General features: G+C 33.4%; 7 protein-coding genes across 7 annotated transcripts; 4 read left to right on the forward strand and 3 right to left on the reverse strand.

Moving 5' to 3' along the window:
- Positions 1-124: 124 nt before the first annotated feature.
- On the reverse strand, positions 125-1205 carry TVAGG3_0967420 (nuclear-transcribed mRNA catabolic process, deadenylation-dependent decay; the record flags this gene model as incomplete). The annotated part of the gene is made up of 1 exon (XM_001581424.1): positions 323-967. The coding sequence occupies one exon, from the start codon at positions 965-967 to the stop codon at positions 323-325; it is 645 nt and encodes a 214-aa protein (XP_001581474.1).
- Positions 1206-2063: 858 nt separating this feature from the next.
- Positions 2064-3550, reverse strand: TVAGG3_0967430 (uncharacterized protein; the record flags this gene model as incomplete). The annotated part of the gene is made up of 1 exon (XM_001581423.1): positions 2231-3550. The coding sequence occupies one exon, from the start codon at positions 3548-3550 to the stop codon at positions 2231-2233; it is 1320 nt and encodes a 439-aa protein (XP_001581473.1).
- A 79-nt stretch (positions 3551-3629) lies between these two features.
- TVAGG3_0967440 (HMG-box family) lies at positions 3630-5474 on the reverse strand (the record flags this gene model as incomplete). Its single annotated transcript, XM_001581422.1, has 1 exon — positions 4484-5404. One exon carries the CDS (start codon positions 5402-5404, stop codon positions 4484-4486), a length of 921 nt encoding a protein of 306 aa, XP_001581472.1.
- A 121-nt stretch (positions 5475-5595) lies between these two features.
- On the forward strand, positions 5596-13851 carry TVAGG3_0967450 (vacuolar protein sorting-associated protein 18-like protein family; the record flags this gene model as incomplete). The annotated part of the gene is made up of 1 exon (XM_001581421.1): positions 5596-13851. The coding sequence occupies one exon, from the start codon at positions 5596-5598 to the stop codon at positions 13849-13851; it is 8256 nt and encodes a 2751-aa protein (XP_001581471.1).
- Positions 13852-14196: 345 nt separating this feature from the next.
- Positions 14197-14736, forward strand: TVAGG3_0967460 (uncharacterized protein; the record flags this gene model as incomplete). The annotated part of the gene is made up of 1 exon (XM_001581420.2): positions 14197-14736. One exon carries the CDS (start codon positions 14197-14199, stop codon positions 14734-14736), a length of 540 nt encoding a protein of 179 aa, XP_001581470.2.
- Positions 14737-15105: 369 nt separating this feature from the next.
- Positions 15106-15420, forward strand: TVAGG3_0967470 (uncharacterized protein; the record flags this gene model as incomplete). The annotated part of the gene is made up of 1 exon (XM_001581419.1): positions 15106-15420. One exon carries the CDS (start codon positions 15106-15108, stop codon positions 15418-15420), a length of 315 nt encoding a protein of 104 aa, XP_001581469.1.
- Positions 15421-18886: 3466 nt separating this feature from the next.
- On the forward strand, positions 18887-23945 carry TVAGG3_0967480 (guanylate cyclase protein; the record flags this gene model as incomplete). The annotated part of the gene is made up of 1 exon (XM_001581418.1): positions 18901-23805. One exon carries the CDS (start codon positions 18901-18903, stop codon positions 23803-23805), a length of 4905 nt encoding a protein of 1634 aa, XP_001581468.1.
- Positions 23946-25366: the final 1421 nt, after the last annotated feature.

The raw sequence follows: 25366 nt of genomic DNA on the forward strand, positions 1-25366 counted from the left end.
TTTTCACATATTTTTATCTCAAAATACTATAGAATAATTTTAAAAACTGTTCATTAGATCATACTTTCGCGATTTTTCACCATCCGATAATGCAGATTTGGCAATTCTAGGGTCATTTTGGCAATAAAAGTAGATATTTAATTATCAATGATTTCGTGATAATTTAATTGGTGATAACACCGATAAAGGAAATTGGCCATATTTTGAATATACATTGAACCAAAATAAATAATAATATCCGAGATGTTTGAATATTGTTGGTAATAATCTAACTATGTAATAAAAATAAGTTTTTAACAATAAAAATCTAAATTAATGAAAATCATTCATCCATATATTGGTATTCAAATTTAAATGGACTTCTAACACGAATACACCAGCTTTCTGCTGATTCGTTGTCAAAGTATTCGAACTTACCAATCTCGTACTGGTCTGTTTTTTCTAATGGCTTTCCAATTCGATGGAACCACGTTTGATATTTAGTATTAAAGCGCCAGTTTCTTCTTTTTAGTTCACAACCAGCGAAGTATTGCTGAGATGTTTTGATGAAATAGAAGAAAATGAAAAATAGAGTTTGGTTATCATATTTCTTGAAAAACTCAGGCTGTAATAGCTTTAAATACGGCATTTTTGGATATCCATTGTTTTGCTGTTGTTTGCCAGTTGGAGTTGGTTTTGAATTAACAGCAACGTCGTATGGCGCATCTGGAATTAATCCTAACGTTTTTGTTAATGCATAACCAAGATCCTGTGGCGATAGATCTGCTTGAATGAATGATTCGGGTGAATTTATGTTGTATGGTTCGAATTCTTTCCATGGATTTGTTTGTTCAGGCGTGATTTGTTGAGGCTGTTGCTGAATTTGATTGATATATGGGGTTGACTGAGTTCTCCTGGCTGTGACAGTTGAAAGAGCTGGGTACTCTTCATCAAGCTGAGACTCAGCAATTGATTTTGTTTTCATCATTATTTTTTTTTGAATTTTCATGAATCCTTATTTTTGCAAGGGGATTCTCCATAGAGTACCCGAAAAAAGTTTTAGACGCTGAAATAAGTTGTATACGGGGAATTTCTTAATGCAAAATTGTTGGAAGCAACACAAAGGATCATATCGCATGCTAAATTCATTTTTAGCAAAAAACATCCAATCGCAACTGTCTGTATGAAGATGTATTCAACTTTTTTCACCGTATACAACTTTTTTCGGGTACTCTACTTAAAATTTCAAAAATATTTAATTTAAACTTTAATGATTTAGATTTCTTCAAATCAAAACATGATTTTTCAAAAAAATGATTTATTTTTCTCTTTAATTAAGGATTCACTCCAACGATACGTAAACTCCAAAAACATAATGCATAAGTTTACCATATTTTAGTCTGATAGTGTGCACGGTAATAACAATACTATTATTTAAGATATTCGATTTGTCCTCAATAGGTAATATTAAGCAGAAGCCCCTAAAAAGCAGATTTTCAAAAAAAGATAATGAAGATTAAATTTTGTAAAACATTTAAAAATTGAATACTCTGTATCATTGGATTGAAAAACCCAATATACATATTACACTCAGGTCTGAACATGCCTGAAGAAGTCCCATTCAAGTTTCTATCTCGTGTCAAAAAAAAAATAAAAGTGACTAGCCATGGAAATTTTGAATACCTTAAGTCAAAATTCCACCTTTGATCAATTATTCAATGATTCATCAAACATAATTTCTCTTATGATCATTTCCAAATCAATAAGAATATTAATTTCTAGATCTATTTTTCTTTAAGTCAATTTTTTTTAATATTTTGCAAATGCAACCATTGGAGAAAGGGCCTAAAATTAAAGCTTTCATTTTCGATGAAGGAACAGCTAATGAATTCAAACTGATGTGCAATGAAGATGGATTCCCTGATATTCAGCGCAAAAAGAAACGTAGTATCGTTGATATAAAAAATTTTCTTCAAAAAGCAGAACCAACTAAACCTCCAAATGTCTTGACTACTCCTTCAGATTTAGAAGAAGAATTGCTTATCTTTGATCCAAAAAATGCTGAATTTATTGAGGACAATATATTTTGAAAATTATCTTTGAAATCAATTTTTAATTCTAATTAAATCCTGGTATCACATTGCAATTGCATCTTAAGTTATTTTTTTTTTCATCTTGATGATATATGCATATGGTACAAGTCTTCCGTTAACAAACATGCCATTCATCATAACATAACAAAAATTATTTATTAGAAAAAGAAAATACACCAAAGAACAATATGAATGATAATAAGATAGAAAACAAATACAAATGATTGAATAGGTCTGTTTTCAAAATATCCTATGAATCTAGAAATCAATAAATCAACAACTCTCAAGGCAGAGTAAAGCTTAGTTCCTTTTCTAACTTTCAAAGCTTTATTTAACGTGAATCTTCTTTTATTTTTCTTTCTGACAACACTTACAGAAAAAGTATCTTGTTTTCTTTCTAAAGCAACTCTCATTGCCATATTTTCTTCTTTTAGACTTGCAATCATCCTTGTGTTTTGATTAAGCTTTGCTTCTAATTCATCTGCTTTGCTTTCTTTCTTGTTGAAGTCTTTTATCATTGATTCTCTAATTCTTTCAACTTCATTTTTATGAATTTCTTTTTGTTTTTGAAGTTCTGAGTTCAAGTTTGTTTCGAGTTCCTCTTTTTCTGCTTGTGCTTGACTCTTGAATAATTCTGCTTCATGCTGTAATGCTTCTATCCTCATTTTTGCTTTCAAAAGCTCTGTTTCACTCATAGTTTGTTGTTTCTTGATTTCTCCAATTTCTTTGTCTTTTTGGGATTGAATTTCATGGAATAAAGCATCTTTTTGTGCAAGTTGCTGGTTAATATGAGTAAGACGGTCTTTTAGACGTGTAACCTCTGATTCGTAGATCTCTATTTGCGCAACTGATGATGAATCATTATTTGATGAGAGTTGCTTAGCAGTAAGTTGTCTTAATTGAGCGATTTCGGTTTCTAACGATGATATTTCCGATTCCTTGCCTTGTAATTCTGTTTTTAAGTGTTCAATTTCAGCTTTTGATTGATCATGAGCGACTTGGAGAGATGTTAGATTAGTTTTAGCTTCGGAAAGATCTGTTTCGAGCGAATCACGCATTTTATCGAAGTTTGTTTGGTTCTTTCCGTAATTTTTTTCTGTTTGAGATTGCTTTTTCTTTAAAGCTGTAAGTTCTGATTGTAATTGACTAATTTGCGATTCTTGTACTTTGTTTTGCGATTGTAATAATCTATATTGCTCTTTCGATTCGTCGATTTGCGTTTCTAAATTCATATTTGTAACGGAGAGTTGCTGAATTTCTTTTTGCAATGAATTTATTTGCTCAACAGCGATCCTTTTCTCTTCCTTTATAAATTCAATATCTTCTTTAGGGTTCTCAATGTCATGTTTTCTTTTTGAAGTATCGACATCATCTGATGAACTTTCTTTTAAATCATTCTCTTCGCCAGCTGTTGTTGCAGCTTGGGAATCAATAGCTTCCAATGTATTTGTTATCTTGGAAAAGAAATCGGAAAACATTGGAGTTTTGAATTTTTTTATACATTTTTGTCACGTAAATTTCTGTCAAATTATCGATAATTTTGACATGGCGCACTCCAATCAATACATGTAAGTTCATTCATAGTATGTGTGTAAAGTAGGTATTTTTTAATCACGATCTCATGATTTTTTGAGTTCATTTTTGACATAGAAAATTATATCATAACATATTGTGAAACATGTCAAAATGAAAAAATTAAATTTAATCCATTATTTCTAATACTAATCATATTCAAATCATATATCAAGATCATACATATGATCAAAATGAAATCATTACGGTTGACGGATGTACAAAACTTACTATTATTGGTCCGAAAATTAAATCAGATAATGTTTATTATGAACTCACCCCTTATACTAATACAAAATATTATCTGGCAGGGTTCAGATTTGATAGCTATACGGTCGATGCTTACCCTTACGGAAACAATTTTTATTATATGTATGGAGATAGTATCACAACTCAAAAACCAACTGCATTCACAAAACTTAATACATTTATGCCATCAAGTTCAACAATAGGTGTTGGTCTATCTATTTTGAAAAAAACGATTACATTTGTTTATGAAAATCAAACCGAAAGTTATAAATTAAATTTTTCAACTAATATGAATATTATACCTCATGTATGGGAGGCGCAACGTAAAAATATTCAAGATAATATTTCAGTCAACTTTGGTAAATATCCATTTAAATATTATTTACCAGGGTTTATTTCATATCAGGAATATCGATACATTGCATTTTCATGCATACAAAATTTATATTTTAATTTGAATTTTGCCTTTGCTTGTCTATATGTATTCATCACTAAATAAATAGTATTCTACATCTTATTGATTTTTTATTTTTGATTTTCAAACTTAACAAACTTTATAAAATATGTATTGTAGTGTGTATAAGAATAACTTATTTTATGCCGTTCTTTTTCCTAGCTAATTCAAAGTATTTATGTCTTTCTTTTTTGTCTAATTCTTTCCAAGTACCAATAGTGCATCGTGCTTCATCATTGGCATTAACACCTGGATATTCTTCATATAGTTTTTCTGTATAAACTTTGACAAACTCAAGGAATGGTGTTGTCTTTAAACCTTTCGGAACTTCGTATTTGTCCCACGGGATATCATCGTCATCACTGTCCCATTCTGAAGTGTCTTCGTCTTCATTAAATGGATCTTCGACATGTTTTGTGCTTTCCAGATTTGCTGGTTTCATGTTGTTCTTTTTCCTAGCTAATTCAAAGTATTTATGTCTTTCTTTTTTGTCTAATTCTTTCCAAGTACCAATAGTGCATCGTGCTTCATCATTGGCATTAACACCTGGATATTCTTCATATAGTTTTTCTGTATAAACTTTGACAAACTCAAGGAATGGTGTTGTCTTTAAACCTTTCGGAACTTCGTATTTGTCCCACGGGATATCATCGTCATCACTGTCCCATTCTGAAGTGTCTTCGTCTTCATTAAATGGATCTTCGACATGTTTTGTGCTTTCCAGATTTGCTGGTTTCATGTTGTTCTTTTTCCTAGCTAATTCAAAGTATTTATGTCTTTCTTTTTTGTCTAATTCTTTCCAAGTACCAATAGTGCATCGTGCTTCATCATTGGCATTAACACCTGGATATTCTTCATATAGTTTTTCTGTATAAACTTTGACAAACTCAAGGAATGGTGTTGTCTTTAAACCTTTCGGAACTTCGTATTTGTCCCACGGGATATCATCGTCATCACTGTCCCATTCTGAAGTGTCTTCGTCTTCATTAAATGGATCTTCGACTGGTTTTGTGTTTTCCTGGTTTCCTGGCTTCATTTTGAGAGGATAAACGTACATTGACTCAAATTTAATTAGGGTCTGATCAATCTTATAAAAGGGGAACTATATCTCAGATCAAAGATCTGACGATATCGTAACACAAAATGAAATTTTATCAAACATTTTTTCCCCTTTATGATTTATCATAATATTCAGATACTAGGTATCCATATTTTCATGTGAAATTTCTGATTTCGAACTCAAATTTTATGAAGGCATCTTTTCAGACAGGTATTTTTAGACACCATGTACCTGTACCACAAAGGATAGCCGGATTCCAATGCCCTGGTGTATATGCACTTATTAACACAGGTGATTACACCAAAGCAGCGGAAATTATGAAAAAATCTAATATTCCTTTTAGTCAAGCATATCTTTTCTTGTCAAGCTATCCAGACGCGCTTTCTGAATATCTTCGTATCAACGCTTTGGACAAATCTTTACCAGATAAACAACGTGTTATTTATGCAAACTCTTATGTATCATTATACACGCCAATTTTGTACGCATTGAAGAAGACAGATTCCTACGCAACCGCCAAGGCCAACTTTATTAGTTTTCTCATTGATAATCAAATACTTCAGAAATTTGTCAGCAAAAGCGTCATCGTAGACTCACTTACACAATGTAATCTTCTTGATGTTCTCCAGGACATCTATTTGGCGCTCCAAGATTGGGAAAATTACATCAAATATTACTTGGAAGTTCAAGGTACGTCGAAGATCTCAGTTTCGACGTGGCGGAAGCTCACATCATACATTGCCAAAATACCAGAAATGAATATCCGTCAAAAAATCTTCAAACTCTTCCCAAGATCTCAACAAAAAGATCTTTTGAGGCATTGGAAGGAATTAGACCTCAAAAGAGTTCTCAGTGTTGGTGCTGATCAAGCAATACGTCCTATCTTCCCATTACTACTTGATTTCGTCTTTGAAGAGCCATCAGATATTTCATTACCCGAAATTGTTCAGCCGATCTTCGAAGACTTGTTGATTGACCGCTACCATGGTCTAAACAGCCCACAGTACACAACTCTCTACTTAGTTCATTTAGTTCGTACAGAAAATTTGTCGAAATTAAATGATTTCTTCAAAACTTCGACATTTAATACCGGAAACCAATTCTTTTCACAGTTTTGGATGGGTGTAAAGGTATATCTACTCAACTTAACCATCAAAACTGATAAAAGCCATGCAAATCGAAGAAAATATTTCAAAAAGACGATTGAACCCTCAAAAACAGCGATAAAAGTACAAATAGAGGAAGTAGAGACACAAACACAAGTCAAGAAGACCAAATCTACTGTTTTACAAGCAGTAAATTTGGCAAATATCTTTTCAATTTTCTCCAAGAAGAAAGAGAACAAGAATCAGAAGGATAATGAAGAGGAAGAAGACAATGATGATGATTTCATGGACGATGAAGAGGAAGAACAATGCGAAACAGGATATTTGAAATTACAAATTGCCCAAGATACGGAAAACAATCATATCGATATCAGATACAATCCTATTGAGGCACTAACAGCACCAATGCGTGAATCTCCAAGCAAAATCTCCATCAGACTCAAACAAGAAACAGAATCCGAAATTTCTTCTGGAGAAGATGACATTTCGGAACTGGAAAGGTTCAAAGAGAAGTCAGATGTAAGCGAAAGTGAAGCTCCGCCCCTCTATTCAAGCTCAGATCAATCAGACGTCGAATCTGATATTGATATTAAGCAGGAAGAAGAAGAAATCAAGGAAATGGAAACACCAGAAGACATTGCTCCTGACTCCAAGCGTTACCATACAAGTTCTTCTGATTCTGAGCATGAAGATCAAAATGAAGAAAATAATGAACAAGATAAACCTCAAGAAGACAACAAAGAAGATGAGGAACAGCCACAAGATGCCCAGCAACAGCCCGATTCATCAAACGCGATCAACATAATCAACGCAGATAAGAAACACAAAGTCAGAACAGAAGAAGAAGAGCGCCATCATAAAGAGAGGGCCAGATTACGTAAGATCGCAGCTAAGGTAAGTGACCAATTCGAAAAGGATACTTACAAACCATTATTAAATTACGGAATTGAGCTTAACTCCCATGCATCCAACACATATTCCTTATCAATATCCTACGCTGTTGACAAATCCCTCATAGAAGGTTCTCTTCAGCCACTTATCTCATTAATTGAAGGACCATTAGCCGAAAGATTCAAATTCGAAGAGGACAAATCGGAGTTAAAGGAATGTTGGATGAGAATAATCTCTTCCGTTTACGAATTATACACAAACCAAGTCAGATTTGATGCATTGGTCGATATTCCAGGAATTTCGTACCTTGTACGCAATCTTTCGGAGTTAATGTGGAATCCGAACGTCGACGTCTCCAAAAACTGGAAAGAAAACATCAACATGATTATTTCGGATATCGATGAAGTGAAATTTTACAATACAATGCTTAAAGCCAACCCAGAACAGCGTAAAATCTTCATTTCCATCCTTATCTCCTTGGACGAAGCCAACATTAAACAAGGAAAATTCGATAAGCAGTTTGATGACTTAATTTCCAAGAATGACAGCATCGGCAACATGGCGAATGATTTCAAGAACTGCACTGGCGAAGAAACCCTTGTTGCTCTCCACGAGTACGTCATAAAACAGATCACTTCCGGTGAAAAAACAAGAGAAATGTGGATCACTTCACTTGACGATTTACGACCAGCGCAACACAGAGCACTTTACAATTTACCAAGCGATGCTAGAGCGCAGATCATTTACTTGATCATCAAACAGTTCAACAAAGTAAATGATGAAAACAAGTTCTTGAATTTATTCAAACAAACCGTTTTGGATTTCAAGAATGAAACCAGGAAATCCTACGAAATCGCAGTGCAAATGAATGATAAACACAAATTCATTTTGGCACAGAACTTGTTGACATACAGACAACAAGGAAATGAACCTTCTAAATATTGGTTCAACGCGATAAAACAGTTTATAAATCAAGTTTACAACATTGTAAAGTCTATCGTCAAATCAACTTCAGAATTTGAGATTAACTCTGTCCAAGAGACAGTCATGAAGTTGATGAACACTCCTTCTCTCTCAAAGTTCAAAGAACAGTTTGTAAACGATGAAATTGGTTATCAAACATTGTCACTTTTGGATGAAACACAAGTCATTGAATTGGCAAAAATTTTGGATAAAAAAGTGGAATTCAATACTTATAAAAGTGACATGAAATGGGATGAGAGCATCAAGTACAGGTGGAGCAATGCCATCAAGATGTTATACGATGTAAATACACAAAGAGTCCAAAAACTTTTGGAAATTATGCCAAAATTCGATGTCGGATTTAAGAAATTAATTTTCGAAAATTTGACAACGAATATTCCAGAGTTCAAATACAAATTTGAACAGAGATTAAGAGATTTGTTGCATTCATTTGGTCGTATAACACGGCTCGATCGAAATATCATGCAAACATTTCTCGGAATTTTGAGAAATCAAAAGAGATTCAAAGTGAAAGAAAATTGGGATGATGCTGTGAAGGAATTCACCAATTTGACATCAAGACAATACACGCAGATAGCACAGATATTGCTTGGTTTCAACAACCAACTCGCTATAGATTGCGTAAGATGCTTTGAAGAAGTTTACAAAGATAAAAATGATGAATCTCCTGAAAAAAGTGACGAATTCAGAAAAATGATCATTGAAATTCTTCAAAAGAGAATCGAGCCACTTCAGAAGATCAAACTGATTGATCCTCACATCACAGCAATTTTTGGCGAACTTTATTTGAAGAATTCTTCCGAAAAAGAGTCAAAAACAGTTTTGTTGATGACAATTGATGATTTCAAGAAATTCGTCAAGATGAACATCGAAGAACCCTTCAAGCAAATCTCTAGTTACGAGAGTTTTGTCACTGAAAAAACTAAAGAACTCATTTTGTCAGATCCTGGCAGATTCAAAGAAAATTTCAAAGAATTTGTCAAAGAATTGACAACTCCTTACAATTACGTTTATGCCATTGATGAGAACTTATTGAAGATGGTTGTCCACAGGATGCAGAATTTAGATCCAGAGATCACAGATCCTGCTTTACAATTCAAAGTTCCATTTAGAGAACTTCAAAAGCGAATCAAAGATGAAATGATTCCGAAAGTGAAGAAATTCATGGACATTCCTGATGATTTAGTTCCTGAAGTTGTCAAAACCTTCAATCTCAATGATTTTCAATCACAATTTGATGCTTTATACCAAAAACAAAGATCAAAGAAGAAAGATTTGTTGAATCCAATTAAAACTCTCGATCCGAAATTCATGAGAATGTTCATTTTACTTTACTTGAATCCAGCAAATCCAGAACGCGATATCTTGAAGAGATGGAAGTCAATTGTTGACGGAACATTGAACTATCTCAAAGAAAGATTGTTGCCGTTCATTTCCAAAGTAAAGAAAATCGAAAGATACGCTGTTGACGATCTACTTTACGCCTTCAAAAATATTAAAGATATTGAGAGGACGTCGATTAAATCTATCGTCGAACAGAGTTATACAAATCGATCTAACAGGTATTACCACATTTTCGAGATGCATCAAGACGTCATTGAACATTTCAGTTCCTACATAAAACAAGGAAAAAGAACTGAATTAACATGGCAAAATTTGTGTCTCGAATATCCGAAAGTTTACGAAGGAATCATCAAAGAAATTGATGTCCTTAAAGAACTCGATGAATCAACGAAAGAAACAGTTCAATACTTCTTAATGAAAGATGGCCGACAAATGCCAGATCAATGCAGAATTTTCATCAATAAATTGGCAACGGATTTGTACGCATTAGTCGGAAGATTCGAAGTAGACGGTGTTTTATTCCAAGGCGTTTCATTGGACAACGGTGCATTGAACATCTTGAAATACTACACAATCTACGATTACGAAGATAAACCTGAAAAATTGATAAAATGGAAATATGCAGTGTCACTTTTCGAAAAAACGGTTGTAGAAGTTTACGAAAGTGTTTCTAAGCATTTGAAGTTGTTTGATGACAGAATGATAGGAATGTTCAATAACTACATGACTGCAACGAACTATACCCATAGTTTGTTCATTTCTGACATTTCAAAGATGGTTGATGAATATTCTTTGTTTTTGTCAACAGGATCCGAAACTCTTAAGATATTAGAGACATGTGTAAGTTCTGTTGCAAAAGATGAAGAAGACGTCAACAAGAAATGGAATATTATGTTCCAAATGTTCTCCCAGAAAATGAATCAAAACTACATCGAAAAAGATAATATTTTCGACCAATTACAAAAAGTGCCAGTTTCTGTCCAACACAAAGTGATTTTCTACCTCGAAGATGTCTATTATTCAATACAATCAGTATTCGAACAATACTCATTGACTGTTAAAGAACAAGTTTATGATATGGATCCGACGGTTATGCACATAGTCACTTCACATTTCAATCATTTAATTGAGGATGAAGTGAACAAACAAATCCAAGAATTCCAGGCCAGTCAACAGCAGCAGAAAACACAGAACATCATCGAAGAACAAATTGCTAATCTAAAGAAGAAGAGAAGAGAAGGTGACAAAGAAGAAAATAACGTACCAAAACCTGACAGACAAGTTACATTGAAAGAAAACAAGATTGATTACAAGAAATTATCACTTTCTGTTTGGAAGAAATTGTTTACAAAAGACGATAACGATCAAACCAACATTTACCACTTGATTTCGAGTATTTCGAAGAGTGTTTTACCTTTCTCTATTTCAAACAAACAGAAGCCAATGCCGAGACAAGATATCATCGCAATTTTCGATGCTTTTAATACGAAATTGTCACTTTTCAAAGAAAGGTTAATTGCAAGTGGTAAAGATTCAACATTTTTGAGGGATTTGCTTTGTTTAGAAGATTCTGTTTTGAACTTCTTGTTGTCAATAATGAACAAAGTTACACAAGACACGAAACAAGTTAAAATCAAAGAAATAAATGACAGAAAACTTGTTGAAAAGAGACAACTCGAATTCGAAAACAGAATGAAAGAAATCAAACAACAAGAAATGAAGCAAATGAATACAAATCTCGAAATGGAAAACGTTGTCGAGTCAACACAAATGACACAAAGAATTTCTTATGACGAAGGACCACAAAAGCCTGATCCACAAGTAATAAGACAATCAGTTGAAGAAGAAGTGTTTTTGACAGAACAAGAAACAGAAACAAAAGTAAATCTTTCCGATGACGATAAAATAAAGATTTGGGAAGATTCTGTCAAAAACTTTTCCGATTTCTTCAATACAGACACATTTAATGTCTGGATCCAAAGATTGTCAAACTTAACGACATCATCACAGATCTCTAGATTCACAATGCCATTCACTGATGTCATGACAATCAACCTTCTTTCTGTTTGCAAAGATCAAAGATTGTTGCCAAAGAAGAAACAAAACAAACCGTCAGAAAATGTCAAAAAACGGTTGCAAAAGTCATGGTCGAAAGAGATTTTCGACTTCTTAGTTTACCAATCACAACCTGTTTTCTATTTGAGTAAGTTCGGACGCTTTGATTTGACTTTGATTCAGAGATGGAGTGATATCTATTTCGATTGTTTCTCCAATTTCAAGTTTAATATGAATAACCTTAAACTGGCAACAAAACAATTCAATCAAACATTCTCTGTCATTGACAAAGAACAATTCGATTCTTTGAAGAACTCAATACATTCCCTTGGAAGTGTTTCTTTCGACCAACTAAACTCTTATTACGACAATACATTCGATCTTTGTTTGGCCACAAGAGAAAACATCATAAATCTCTCGGAAATTAAACAAAAAGAGCTCAAAGACACAGAGAATTCCAAGCAGAAGATTATACTCAAAGAGGATATCGAGTTACTCAAAAGATTACTCGATGTTTTCAACACGATTTTGGAGATTTCAAGTCAAGTTGAAATTATCAAATCTGATGAAGAAAATGAAAAGAATAAAGGTAAAAAAGTGACAAAATCTAACACTTCACCTTTATTATTTAACTCTGTTGATGGGCCACGAGCAAAACTTCTCAAGAGATTTGCTTTCTTCATTCACGCAATTAACGAACGTGGAAGATTGATTGAAGAAAAGAATTCTATTGGTGAAAGACAAAACCATATAATTGTTTCTGTGAGATTGAACGAATTCTTAGCGAAACTCGACCAATTAATGGAGAAAGAATCAACATGCACACACAATGTTGATACATCATCAATCACACGTAAGATGTGGCATTTAGTTTTGCTTCATTTCGACAACTATTGTCACAGAAAAATCCTTGAAATTGAGAGTTCTCTTCTTCAATTCAAAGATGCAGCAATCACTGCACTTTGCACGAATTTGGTCGACATGAACGCTAGATTACTAAATGATGAAGAAAAGTTCAACAAGAACATGAAACAAACTTTGGAAGAATACCAGAAATTCGTTCAAAACTTCGAATATTCCGTAGAATCAATCACAGGAACTCTTCCAAATTCGGATCCTTCCAAACCAAAGAGAATCGGTTTAACAGCTCCTGAATGTAAATTAATCTCGAAATTGTTCCTCCAAAAATGCATGGATCAACAATTTGTTTCCAGATTGTATCAGCAAGGATTCTACAGAAGATTCAACATAGATCATTACGAATCGCAAAAGAGAATTCTTAATTTGCTTGGCGAAGACAAATCATCATTGATGATGTTGTTGAACACTTACAGAGTTTGTGCATCCAGTAAGAGATTCACAGAGAACCAGGCTTTCGCTGATAAATACTATTCTTCCATCTTCAAAGCATTTGGAAAAAGAGCTGAATGGTTGATGACTTCTCATGAAGAAATCAGAGAAATTGATGGTTACAAACAATACGTAACTATCTATGAAGCTAATGATACATGGAAAGATTTGCTTTCAAGAGCAATTACATCAAAAATCATTAGATTGGATGATATAATGAAATTCATTCCTGAAAAGATGGAAATAACATTCTTAAGTCCATCAATCATTGATTCAATCAGAGGTTTCCAAGATGAGTCTAAACAAACAGAAGACAAAATCGAAAACCTCAAAGAAAGAAGTCATCAGCAAAGAGACATCAAAAGTATGTTTGGTGATGATCAACATGCAATTGATGTCGAATCTTCCGAATTGTGTGAATTTTGTCGACAATCTCTTTACACTGACAAGTTCATTGTATTTCCATGTCATCACGCACTCCATATTCATTGTTTCCTTGAAAACATGGATTTGTTCTTTGAACCTGTTGAGCAGTTGAACTTAATCGCTTTGCAGGCAAATGCTCTGAAGAGAGAAGATACAAGAGCTAAATTAATTGACGCTTTGTCAAAGAGTTGTCCATTCTGTGGCGAACTCTCTGTTGAAATTCTAAATAAGAGTTTCGTTGTAGAAGATCAAGAACAAATTGACAAATGGGCTCTTGTTCCAATGTAATATTTTATTTTTTTGTATTTTATTTATTTTAAAATTATTATTTATAATTTTTTTCGGTTTTACATATAGGGTGCAAAAAATGCGCATTTTTTTGCGAATTTGAAAAATTTTGGAGTTGAGCATTATTAAAAACTATACATACCAGGTGATGTGATAATATTATCCCTGGAATTTAGTATGCCCCGTTTCATTGGGAAATATTTGGATGTATATTAAAAACTAAATTCGTTATAAGAAAAAATTCATTCATTTTTGACTACTTTACACGGATTGATTTTTAAATAGTATTTAGAATAATAGTTTTTGCGCATTTTTTCAAGAATAATAGTCACTTCACATTCATTCATGTCTCAGACAGCTCCTGAACAAATCAAGTTACCAGATGCTCAAGGATACCCACAAGTAGACTGGAACTCTTGCCTGCCTGTTGAAGGTGAGACTAAAGATCAGAGAAAGGCAAGACTCCAACATGCAGTCGAAGAGAAGAACAAAGTTCTCAAGCAACGCGAAGAATTCATCAACAATCTCCCAGAGGAAGAACGTCTTAAGTACAGGGAGAACAAGCTGAAGAAGCTTGAAGAAAAGCTTCGTCGTAAAGAGGAGAAACTCCGCAGGAAACAAGATAAGAGAAGCAAACAGGATAAGAAAGATAAGAAAGATAAGAAAGACAAGAAAGACAAGAAAGATAGAGATTACGATGACAAGAAAGACAAGAAGTCTCATTGCAAATGCGGATCGGATCAAGAGGTTGAGATTTCTATTGATGAGTTTGTTCAGTTCAAAAAGTGGGAAAACTCTTTCAAGAAGAAACGCGTCAATGCGATGAAGTACAACGCTTTCTGCGAATGGCGTAAAGAAAATGGACAAGCTCCACAAGCACAATAAGAAATCAGCAGCAAACATACTTTAAAAGCATATTTTTTTTTATTCTTAATTTTTTTTTAAATCTCAACTGCATATTGAAGAGCAGTCATTCCATAAAGATATTTAAGATTTTTTTTACTTCAACAAAATATATGCTTTACACTTGAAAAATTCCTCAGTAAAGCATCTACAGTTATAAGAATAAAGATTTCTTGATAGTATTTGTAATTAATCTGAAATATATGAAATATTTGTACCATTTATTTCATAGGTAATTATGGTATTATCTCATTAATGAATTCTTCAAAATAAGTATAAAATCATTAACTCTGTTATGACATAAATAAATTAATCGACGATACAGACGGTTTGGTCTGATCTTGAAAAATGATGATGGAATATATTGAAGATTCAAATTCTATTCAAAACATTGATTTAGTTTTAATTTATTCTGATAAATCTTTAAAAGTTGTAGGAACACAAGAGATTGCTGACAAGTTTAATAATGATTTATCTCATTATGGTCAACAGAGTATACTTGATTCTCTCCGCGATAATTCAACTCAGATTAAACATGGATATATGTCTATCAATAATACAAATTATTATTCACAGATCGATTTTCAGACTGTTCAATATTTTGAAGGAGAAATACCATGTCACGCAACTTTTGCCAGAATAACTTCTTTAGAAATTTATGATTAATAATGCGATATTTTGATGCAAAAAATATTATTTACCAACCTGACCTTTAAAAAACTAATAATGATATTCATACTCATTTTCTTAAATATGAAAATTTGTAAAAAAAAATACGTCAATGATACATCCAGATATTTATGAATAGATATAACTTTAAATTTATAGATGAAAAGAGAATTTATTTCCATATATTTTATTACGACATACTTACCAATGTAGCGTGAAGAAGCTAGCATATAATTATTTCGCATTTTTCATCTAGAATGACTTTTACTCAAATTTCGATAAAGCGATTCTACTATCCATATATTCATCAACCGCATACTCTCACCTCTCAAATTCACTCATTTTGGGTCGAAATAGTACAATCTTATCCATTTTTTTTTGATTTTGTACGAGGTTTTCGAAGGGTGATGAAGTGACATTTTTCCTAAATGTTAGTCACCGTTACAATTTTTCATTGGGGGCTCGCAGGCTCGCCCCCAATGAAAAATTGTAACGGTGACTAACATTTCTGCATAGTTTAAGTCTAGTTCTGCAATTTAAAATAACAGTTACGTTTTAATATTTTAAAAAGTGGCAAAAATTTATTTGAAATTTGAAAAGGAAGTTTTTATTTGCATAAATGACATTCAACTCAACCTTAGCATGATTCATTTCAAAGATAAATCTTTTTCACTGGCCCATCTCCTTGGATACTCCTGCTTATTCTTCCATAGTTCACTTCAAAATTCCAAACATTCAAGATTTCAAATTATTTAATCTTGCCCAAATCCTTCAAGCGACACCTTATTTCTCACTTTTCAAGGATTTATTACGACTCATAATGTTAATTTTTGTTGATTAACATTCAAAAATTCATTATATTGATATATATTCTTGTTTGTCGCTTATGCGAATAAAAATTCCTTTTCTATTTCAAACTATTTTTTTCACTTTAAAAATTGAAAGGTGACTAACATTTTATTCACCTTTATTCACTTTACAATAATCTTTTTTTATTTTAAAATTATTATTTATTAAGATATATATCTTTTAGACCAGAGTATTCGAGATTCCTACAAGTATATTATCAAATATACAAGTGTTCATTTGACCTATTGAAAGATCCAATCCAACAAGAGTTACCTGATTCCATGCGCAGAGCTTCATCTCATTTTGAAGGAGGAATGACTGATGGTCATAAATCTGAGTTTCAATGTCAATATACGTATGAATTTAAGACTATTCAATATTTTAAAGGAGAAATACCAAAATAAATACTGATTTATTTTGATTTATATTAATTGATCATTATGCAATATTTTAATGCCATAACTTATATTTGCACACTTAATTTTAAAGATGTTAAACAAGCATGAGTAAAAGAACTAATGATGGAACTCATACCCATTCATTAATAATTGAAAGTTTTTAGAAGCTAATTAATGGTAATTAATGATAATGAACATTAATCGACTTTGATGCAGATAAATGGATATAATTATTCTGATCGAGTTTGAAGAACAAATATGTCTACTAGAGTATGAACGCGTTTCTGATCTAGAATCGAGTAGTATTTAGTCAAAACTTTAAGTTTGTTCTCATATATAATATAACAGACACACACACATAAAAATATGGGCGTGATGCGCACCAATTGATGTTTCTGAAAAATGTCAAAATGAAAAAATCAATATTATTCAGTTATTTCAAATACTAATCATATCCAAATCATATACAACGATCATACATATGATCTGAATGAGCGAATTACGATTGTTGGATATACAAATCTTACTATTCTTGGTCCAAAAATTAAAACAGGTAATGTTTATTATGAACTCACCCCATTCACCAATACAAAATATTATCTTGCAGGTTTCAATTTTAATAACTATTCTGTGTCAGCTTATCCTTGTAAAGAAAATTTTTATTATATGTATGGAAGCATTGTCTTAACTCAAAAATCGGATCCATTTACAAGATCAAAAACATTCATACCATCAAGTTCGACAATAGGTGTTGGATTATCTATTATGAAAAAAACGATTACTTTTGTTTATGAAAATATAGCTGAAAGTTATAAATTAAACTTTTCATCTGATATGAATATTATGCCTTATATATGGGAAGCGAATGTTCAAAATATTCGAGATGATATTTTAGTCAACTTTGATAAATATCCATTTAAATATTCTTTACCAGGTTTTGTTTCATATCAAGACTATCGAGATTCCATGCATTCATGCATTTATCATAATTATAATTTTCATCTTTTTTTGTCTTATCTTAGTGCAATCCTTGTTTCATAAAAATTTCGAAATGTCTATAAATTACTCTATACTTTCATGTGAGTTTTTATGCAGCCATAAAGATCACATTTTTCAGAGTTTTACATGGCATTTTCCAGCAAATGCCATGTAAAGTTATTTCAAATATTAAGAATATGATTCTTCTAATCTTATAAAAGTTTAAACCTGCATAGTATTAACTACAAAAGAATACATTGAAACGCTTAAAAAAGAAAATCATTGTTTGTAATTCTTCCTTCTAGCAGCAAGGAAGTATTTGTGTCTTTGCTTTTTGTCCAATTTCTTCCAAGTGCCAATTGTGACACGTGCTTCATCGTTAGCATTAACACCTGGAAATTCACGATATAGTTGTTTTCTGTAAAAATTGCAATATTCAAGGAATGGGGTTGTCTTTAATCCTTGTGGTACATTATATTTGTCCCATGGAATATCATCCTCATTGCTATCCCATTCTGATGTTTCTTCATCTTCATTAAAGGGATCTGCAACTGGACCTGTATTTTCTTCTTTAGACTTTTTCGGTTTACTTTGAACTTCCTTATTTGCTTTTGCTTTATCTTTATATTTTTGTTTATCTTATTTCGATAATTTTCTCCATCTCTTCTCTATTTCTTTAGCTATACCCATAAGGTCTATATCTGGCTTTTCAGCTTTAATTTATGACTTAATTTCTTCCAAAAAAACCATTTTTGGCTTGACTGGAAGCATTGTTTTCGAAGTGATTTTTGGCGCCAAAAATTGAATTTATATACTCAAATTTATTTTTTATAATTCTACTTATGTTTCTGTTAATTATGTACGTAAATTTATCGAATATAGACATATTGAATACTTTACAAAATATTGAATGCAAAATTTCTGTCAAAACAGCTCTCGATTAGATTTTGAATCAAAAAAAGTTTGAAAATTGGTAAACAATATGATGTCCAATTCTATTAGTATGAAAATTTTATTCAAACCCAAAATCATTTGTTCAGGTTTCCTTCTAAATCAAGTGTTAACATTTCCATTTAAATATATTCATGAAGGTTAGCCTAATTCATTGGTTTTCGGCATTCAAGAAAAGTTCCGATTTCTCGTTATTACAAATTAAAACTTCTTATTTTATCCATGTCTGATTAATATAAGAGAAAATGATTATCATGTAAGAGATTTTAATTTTTATACACAGAAAGAAAATTTTTGCCCAATGCACGGGCAACAATCAGCCTTTAGTACAAAAGCAACTACAAACAGTGCTGCAGGCGGATCAACACGTGGGTTCCTCAGCTTTTCTAGTCAATCTGTGCTAGAAGGAGCGAATGGACCCAGATTTAAAGAGCGTATTTCCCAAAATTTAAAGCATTTAGCAACCAATATGACACGATATAAGGGATGTGGACCAATAATATACAATTTATCAATGTTTATTCGCATTCTACAAATGTTAGGATTATATTTAATGCATAGTGCAAACGAATATTGGGAAGTTCAGAACGCCTCTCGAATTGTAGTTACTATTTTAACACTTCCTTTACACTTTTCAGTCTATCCGCATAACGAAAAATACAGAATTATTTTAATGTTCTTGTTTTCAATATATTATATTATAAATACAGTTATACACATCTTTATTTTACTTAGAGATCCCACCGAAAAATCAATTTCCAACAGAATGCTCTTTTATTTAAGCTTTACAACAATCTTAATCTCTCCAAATTTAGCGATGTTCACTGCATGTGGATACGGATATCTTCTTAAATGCATTATCTTTTTCAAATATAACGACACGTTACTAATTACAGGCGTTGTTTTTAGCACAATTACATTAATATTAGCGTTAGTAACACATTATTTCGGATATTTGATATTAAGAAATGCAGCAATATTAAATTTCAAGATAATGTTCCGTCCATGGTCTTCAGATCTCGGTCATTTATTACGATTTGAATATTATTACTTCATTATGGCATTTGCATCAGATTTTCTCGATTTAAATAAGCAATTAATGATATTGATATATTCGATTTTAGCACTTGCAGCAGCAAATCCATATTTTATTTATTTTACCTCAACAAATGCATTATTCAACAACTATCAAGACGTCAAATACATTTCTACAGTATTGGCAACAGGTTTCGTTCTGATTATTCTCATGAATCTCAAGTATTTCTTCACACAAATATCATCCACAATTTTATTTGTAACTTTTCTCATAATTTATTCGATATTTACATTTGTATTCAAAGCCATTACAACGTGGTTCATGAACAAGCAGCTAATGAAACTTTATTCAGTCTACAGACAAAGTCAACCTGTTTTACCGCCAACCTCCCCCTTAATATTTTCCGGTAACAAAGATACACATATACCATTATCCCAAGACGCCTACAATGTTATGCAAGGCTTTAGTTCCCTCGAGATCAGTACAGCGCGTGAGTTCCAAACGATTGTTGCCATTGGAGCCGCATCCCGAATGCCAGCTGTTACAAACTTCGATTTCATCAGATGGGGCTTGAATTTCTTTGTTGACAACAAGAGTCTTTTCATGTGTGCGCAAGTTTGCAACTATTTCCATGAAAACGCGCAAACACAAACTGTTCTTTTACAATATTTGACCGAACAAAGTGATTTAAGTTTGCCGCAATCGATTGCTGTCCATATTCTAGACAGAGATCATACAGATGCAATCTCTGACCAACCAATCTTTTTGAAATTATTAAAAGTGAAAGCAACAGCAGCACACGCAAGATGCAGAAGATGTATTTCAACATTTTGGAGTGCAGTTTTGAAACACAACATTGTATCAATGAGAGATGGAATTTGTAAATTAAGGGATGCAATAAACGAAGCAACAACTCATTTCGATGAATTGTTACGATGTTATCCATATTCAATAGATGCTGTTTCTCTTTATATCAGTTTCCTTTTGGAAGTCAAATCTTCTTTTGTCGAATGTTATAACTTTATAAATAACACATCGAGTTCTTTCATTGAACAACAAGACGAACTGAAAGCGAACAACAAACAACAAGTTGTTTCTATTTCAGCATTAATGAAAGACACAACTAAATCATATAATGAATACTTGACTGATTTAAGTTCATATTCTGAACAAGAAAGAAGAGTTAAACACAACACAAATGGTCCTTCTCGAGGTGTTTATGCATTGATGTTAAGTGCTTTCTTAATAATTGTTGGTTGTTTCTCAGCAATTATCATTGTAACACTTATCAAACTCAAAGAATATCCAGGTCTTTTGGAGATAATTTCAACAGGTAGTGATGTATTGATTGAAATTGCTTCATTGACAATGGCAAGTAGAAGATTATGTCTGTTTTCAAGTGGAATAATTAATGATACAACAATCGAAGGTGTTTCAAATGATTTCGATACAATGGAAAATATAACGAAATACATTGCAACACATGCAGAAAAACTGCCTGCTTTGTGTGCAACATTCTTCACGACAAGTGCAAGAAGAAAGAAAATGATTGACGCATTAAATTATCAAATGCCAATCAATATATTCGATACAACTTACAACGCGTCATTGGCAAGAACTCTTGAACTAATGATACAATGTATATCGAATATAGCTTCTAACATTCCTTCATTTTATATCAATGGAACTGTTAACAAAACTTGTTACAAACCAACTTGTCAATCCGATGAATTGAAAACTTTGTTGAACAATTTCAGACCTTTGAATGATTTGTCAGTGAATTTCATTTTTGTGTTTGAAAACATAACAACAGATGAAATTACTTCATTAGACAAAGCATTTAAATGGTCAATGATTGTTCTTCCAACAGCTTTTGTTGTTGTTTTCGGTATCTTTTTGCTGTTAGTTTCTATTTGTATTCATAGAGAAAGTAAATTCAGAATGAGTTTGTATCTTTCTCTTCCTGAAAATATTGCAAGTAACATCATCTACAAACAGAATAACGCAGAAAGAAATGTAATATACAGAGCTGGATCCCAATTCGCTTCTTCAAGTGGTCCAAGTCCTCCGAAAGCAACAAATGTAATTGGAGCTCCAACAGTTAATTCTTCTTCACAAGGACAAAGTGGAAAAGAAGAAAAAACTAAAGCAGCTGCCATTGAATCACTTTATCAGTTTACTTCGATGTCCAATGTTAATTCTACAACAGGATTGATTGGATTCATTGCATGGATGATTGTTTTCATGATTCTTGGAGCAATTGCGATGTTATCTTTAACATATTATGGAAAAACTGTGAATAGTTCATTCGTTGGAAGAACATCGATGTTATGCTATTCCGCATCAAGATTCTCTACATTGCAATATGCTTCTTTGGCTGCAATAGAAAGCTTCAACAAAAATAATGATGATTTAGTTCTCTTGAATTCTTCAACAATTGTAAATTTGACAACTTATTTCACTGATTTGTCAGAATATTTACATGACATTTTGACATATGGTGACAAAGATATTCCATTTACATATAGAGAATATCCAGACATTGCCACTTTGTTCGATGGAAATAAGTCAGATGAACAAGAATTCGAAGATTACGTCGGAAAAAGTTATTCAAGTATTTCTCACAGAGGATACAGTGATTTAGGTTTAGAAGCGAGATTGCAATTGCTTTATATGGTGACAATTGGCATTGTTGAGAACTTCAAGAACAATGCAACTGATTTGAACACAACAAGTAACAGTTGGTTGGCTTATAATCATTTGTTATTAACACATATAACAGAAGATTTAAAGAGCACAACAGGAATATATATTACAGGTGCAACAAATGTAATTGAAAAGGCTTTCTTGGCTGCGTTAATGATATCTGTTGTTTCTATTATTGTTTTGTTGTTGATTTTCGTGATTCCTATTCTCAAATACACATTGGATTTGAGTGGATATTTCGCTTTGACAACGCAAATTTTGTCTGGAATTAATCCGGAAACATTTAGAAGTACTATTTATATAAACAAGTGGTTGCAAAGATCAATCAACCGCAGAAACTACAGACAGTTCGAGGACTCTTTCAAGAGATCTGTGACTCCGAAATTGCAGTCCGAAATCGCATTCGAAATTCCAGAAAAAATCTTTTTGTTCGACGCGTACGGAAAATTCTTCAATATCAATTCCTTCGATATCTCAACGATAGATGATGGAAATGTCGACATCAAGAGCATATTGGGATTGTTCTTCGACTTGTCAAAGAACCAGCAACTCTTGGATAACGTAAACAGAGCATTTTACACATTCCAAGAAGCGAAAGATAAAGCGGAGAATTTCACTTTCAAGGCTCTTTCGAAAGACGGAGTTCCAATGCAAGTTTACTTGAAAGGCATCACTTCAGCAGACTGCTTGACGTACGATCTGAAAGAGATGCAAGGATTCTACGCTTACGTGGCTGTTCTCATCAAAGAAATCATCAGAGAAAGCCAAGACGAAGAGCATTACAATATCGAAAAGAAAACAACATTGCAGATGCTTGAAATGGTCATTCCTCCACACGCTGCACGAAGATTACATGCAGGAGAAGAGTCTATCTGCTTCTTTTCAGGTATTGGTTGTGTTGCTGTTGCTGAAATTGTTGGTTTCTTCGATATGGACTCTGTTTTGACACCCGATGCAATCATGGAAGTAGTTTCAGATGTAAAAATCGGTGTTGCTTCATATCTTCGAAAGTTCCCGCGTGTTTCAACTCTCGGATTGAGAAATGGATATGGTATATTCGTCGCAGGCCAATTCACAGAAGACAGTGATGGAATGAACGAAGCTTGCGACATGCTTAATTTCATTTTCCTTGCAGCCAAGTTTCTCGAAGAAGGAGCTCAAAAGAAAGGTGTTTCTTTAGCGTTCAAAGTCGGAATTGCTACTGGAGGACCATTATATTGCAAGATCGTAATGGAAAGTGCTCCTATAGCAGTTACTGATGGTGATATCTATATTATCGCGGAAAAGTTGTCTTCTTTAGCAAAACCAGAACAAATTGTCATGGATAAAGCAACTGTCGAATGCGCATCTTCTGTCAAGATGAACCCGGTTTCAGTGGGAGATGTAGAGATAAGAGATAGGAAAGTTCAAATGTGGTCTATCCCAATTTACCCTGTTGAAGAAAATCCTCAAAATCAAGATTAACTAACATATTAACTATTTTGTTCTTTTTATTATTATTTTAAAAAAAGTTGTTTTATTCTTAAGGATACCCTTACATTGCGTAGTTAGAAAGAGAATATGATATTGTCATGATTGCTAAAGTTTTAGGCTCCAGAAATGAATATACATCAAACTGAAACAATTGATAAATTGAATGAACTTTTGAGAGGTTCTCAAATAAAAAAATTATCTAATTTTTTACAATATTACTATTATTTTATCCACATATGTATATATAGTAATTTGAGAAAACTTTTAGGAAAAAATAAGTTTAATAAAAATCTGAATTTTACTTGTTGTGGGATTGTTATTAATTGACACTCCAGACGTATTACTAATAGTTATGCGTATGCAATTAAAGTATTTCTGATGGACAAAATGTGAGGAACTTGGCACTGAATGAAATTCACAAGCTCTGGTATCAGAAAATGCCAGAGCTTCGCAAGCAATCCTCGGGGCTGGTTTCCTCAAAGACCGCCCTGATTCGGGGCGGCCGGAGAGGAATCCAGTCCCGAGAGAGCGTTTATAGGAAGCTCTGACCTTTTTCTGAGACCAGAGCCTGCAAATACAATCCTCAGGGCCGAGTTTGAGGGAGATCGTCCGCATTTTTGACGATCCCCTCTCCTCTCGGCCCTGAAAGACCAATAGACAAAGGTTCTGGCCTCAACAGGAACCAGGGCCTCGCATACAATTCTCGGGGCCGGCTTTCTCAAATGCCGTCCTGATCTAGGGCGGCAGGAGAGAAGTCCGGCCCTGGGAAGCAGTAAATTCGAAGCTCTGGTCTCTGCAGAGGCCATGGCCTGCAAATACCATCCTCAGGGCCGAGTTTTGCGATGATAGTCCACATGATAGACCGTCTCGCAAGAACTCGGCCCTGGAAGACATAAAATCACAGGCTCTGACCTCAGCAGGGATCAGAGTCTCGCTTACAATCATCAGGGCCGGCTTTCTCAAATGCCGTCCTGATCTAGGGCGGCAGGAGAGAAGTCCGGCCCTGGGAAGCAGTAAATTCGAAGCTCTGGTCTCTGCAGAGGCCATGGCCTGCAAGTACAATCCTCATGGTGTAGTTTCGACCTGATTGTCCCTCATGAGGACGACCAAGTTAAAACTCTGCTATGAAAGAAAGGAACATGCATGCTCTGGATCCTTATGAGGCCAAGGTTTCCAATACATTCCTAGAGGCCGAGTTTTCTGAGAATTTCCACATCACGGACAAGTCTCAGCGGAATCCGGCCCTTGGGATCATTAAATACGAAGCTCTAGCCTTTCTTGATGCCAGAGTCTGCAAGGTTAATCCTCAGGGCTGAGTTTGAGGGAGATCACCATTATCAAGGACGGTCTCCTCTCTCCTCAGCCCTGAAACACCTACGGATACAGGATCTGGCTGTTGCTGAGGCCAAAGCTTCGCTTCCTAATCTCAGGGCCGTTTTTCTCAATTGCCGTCTTGTTCTTGGCGGCAGGAGAGGAATCCAGCCCTGGAATCGATAAATACGAATCTGTGGCCTCATTATAGACCAGAGTCTGCAATTTATTTTATATAATA

Source organism: Trichomonas vaginalis, chromosome I (assembly GCF_026262505.1).
Source record: "Trichomonas vaginalis G3 chromosome I, whole genome shotgun sequence".
Lineage (NCBI taxonomy): Eukaryota > Parabasalia > Trichomonadida > Trichomonadidae > Trichomonas > Trichomonas vaginalis.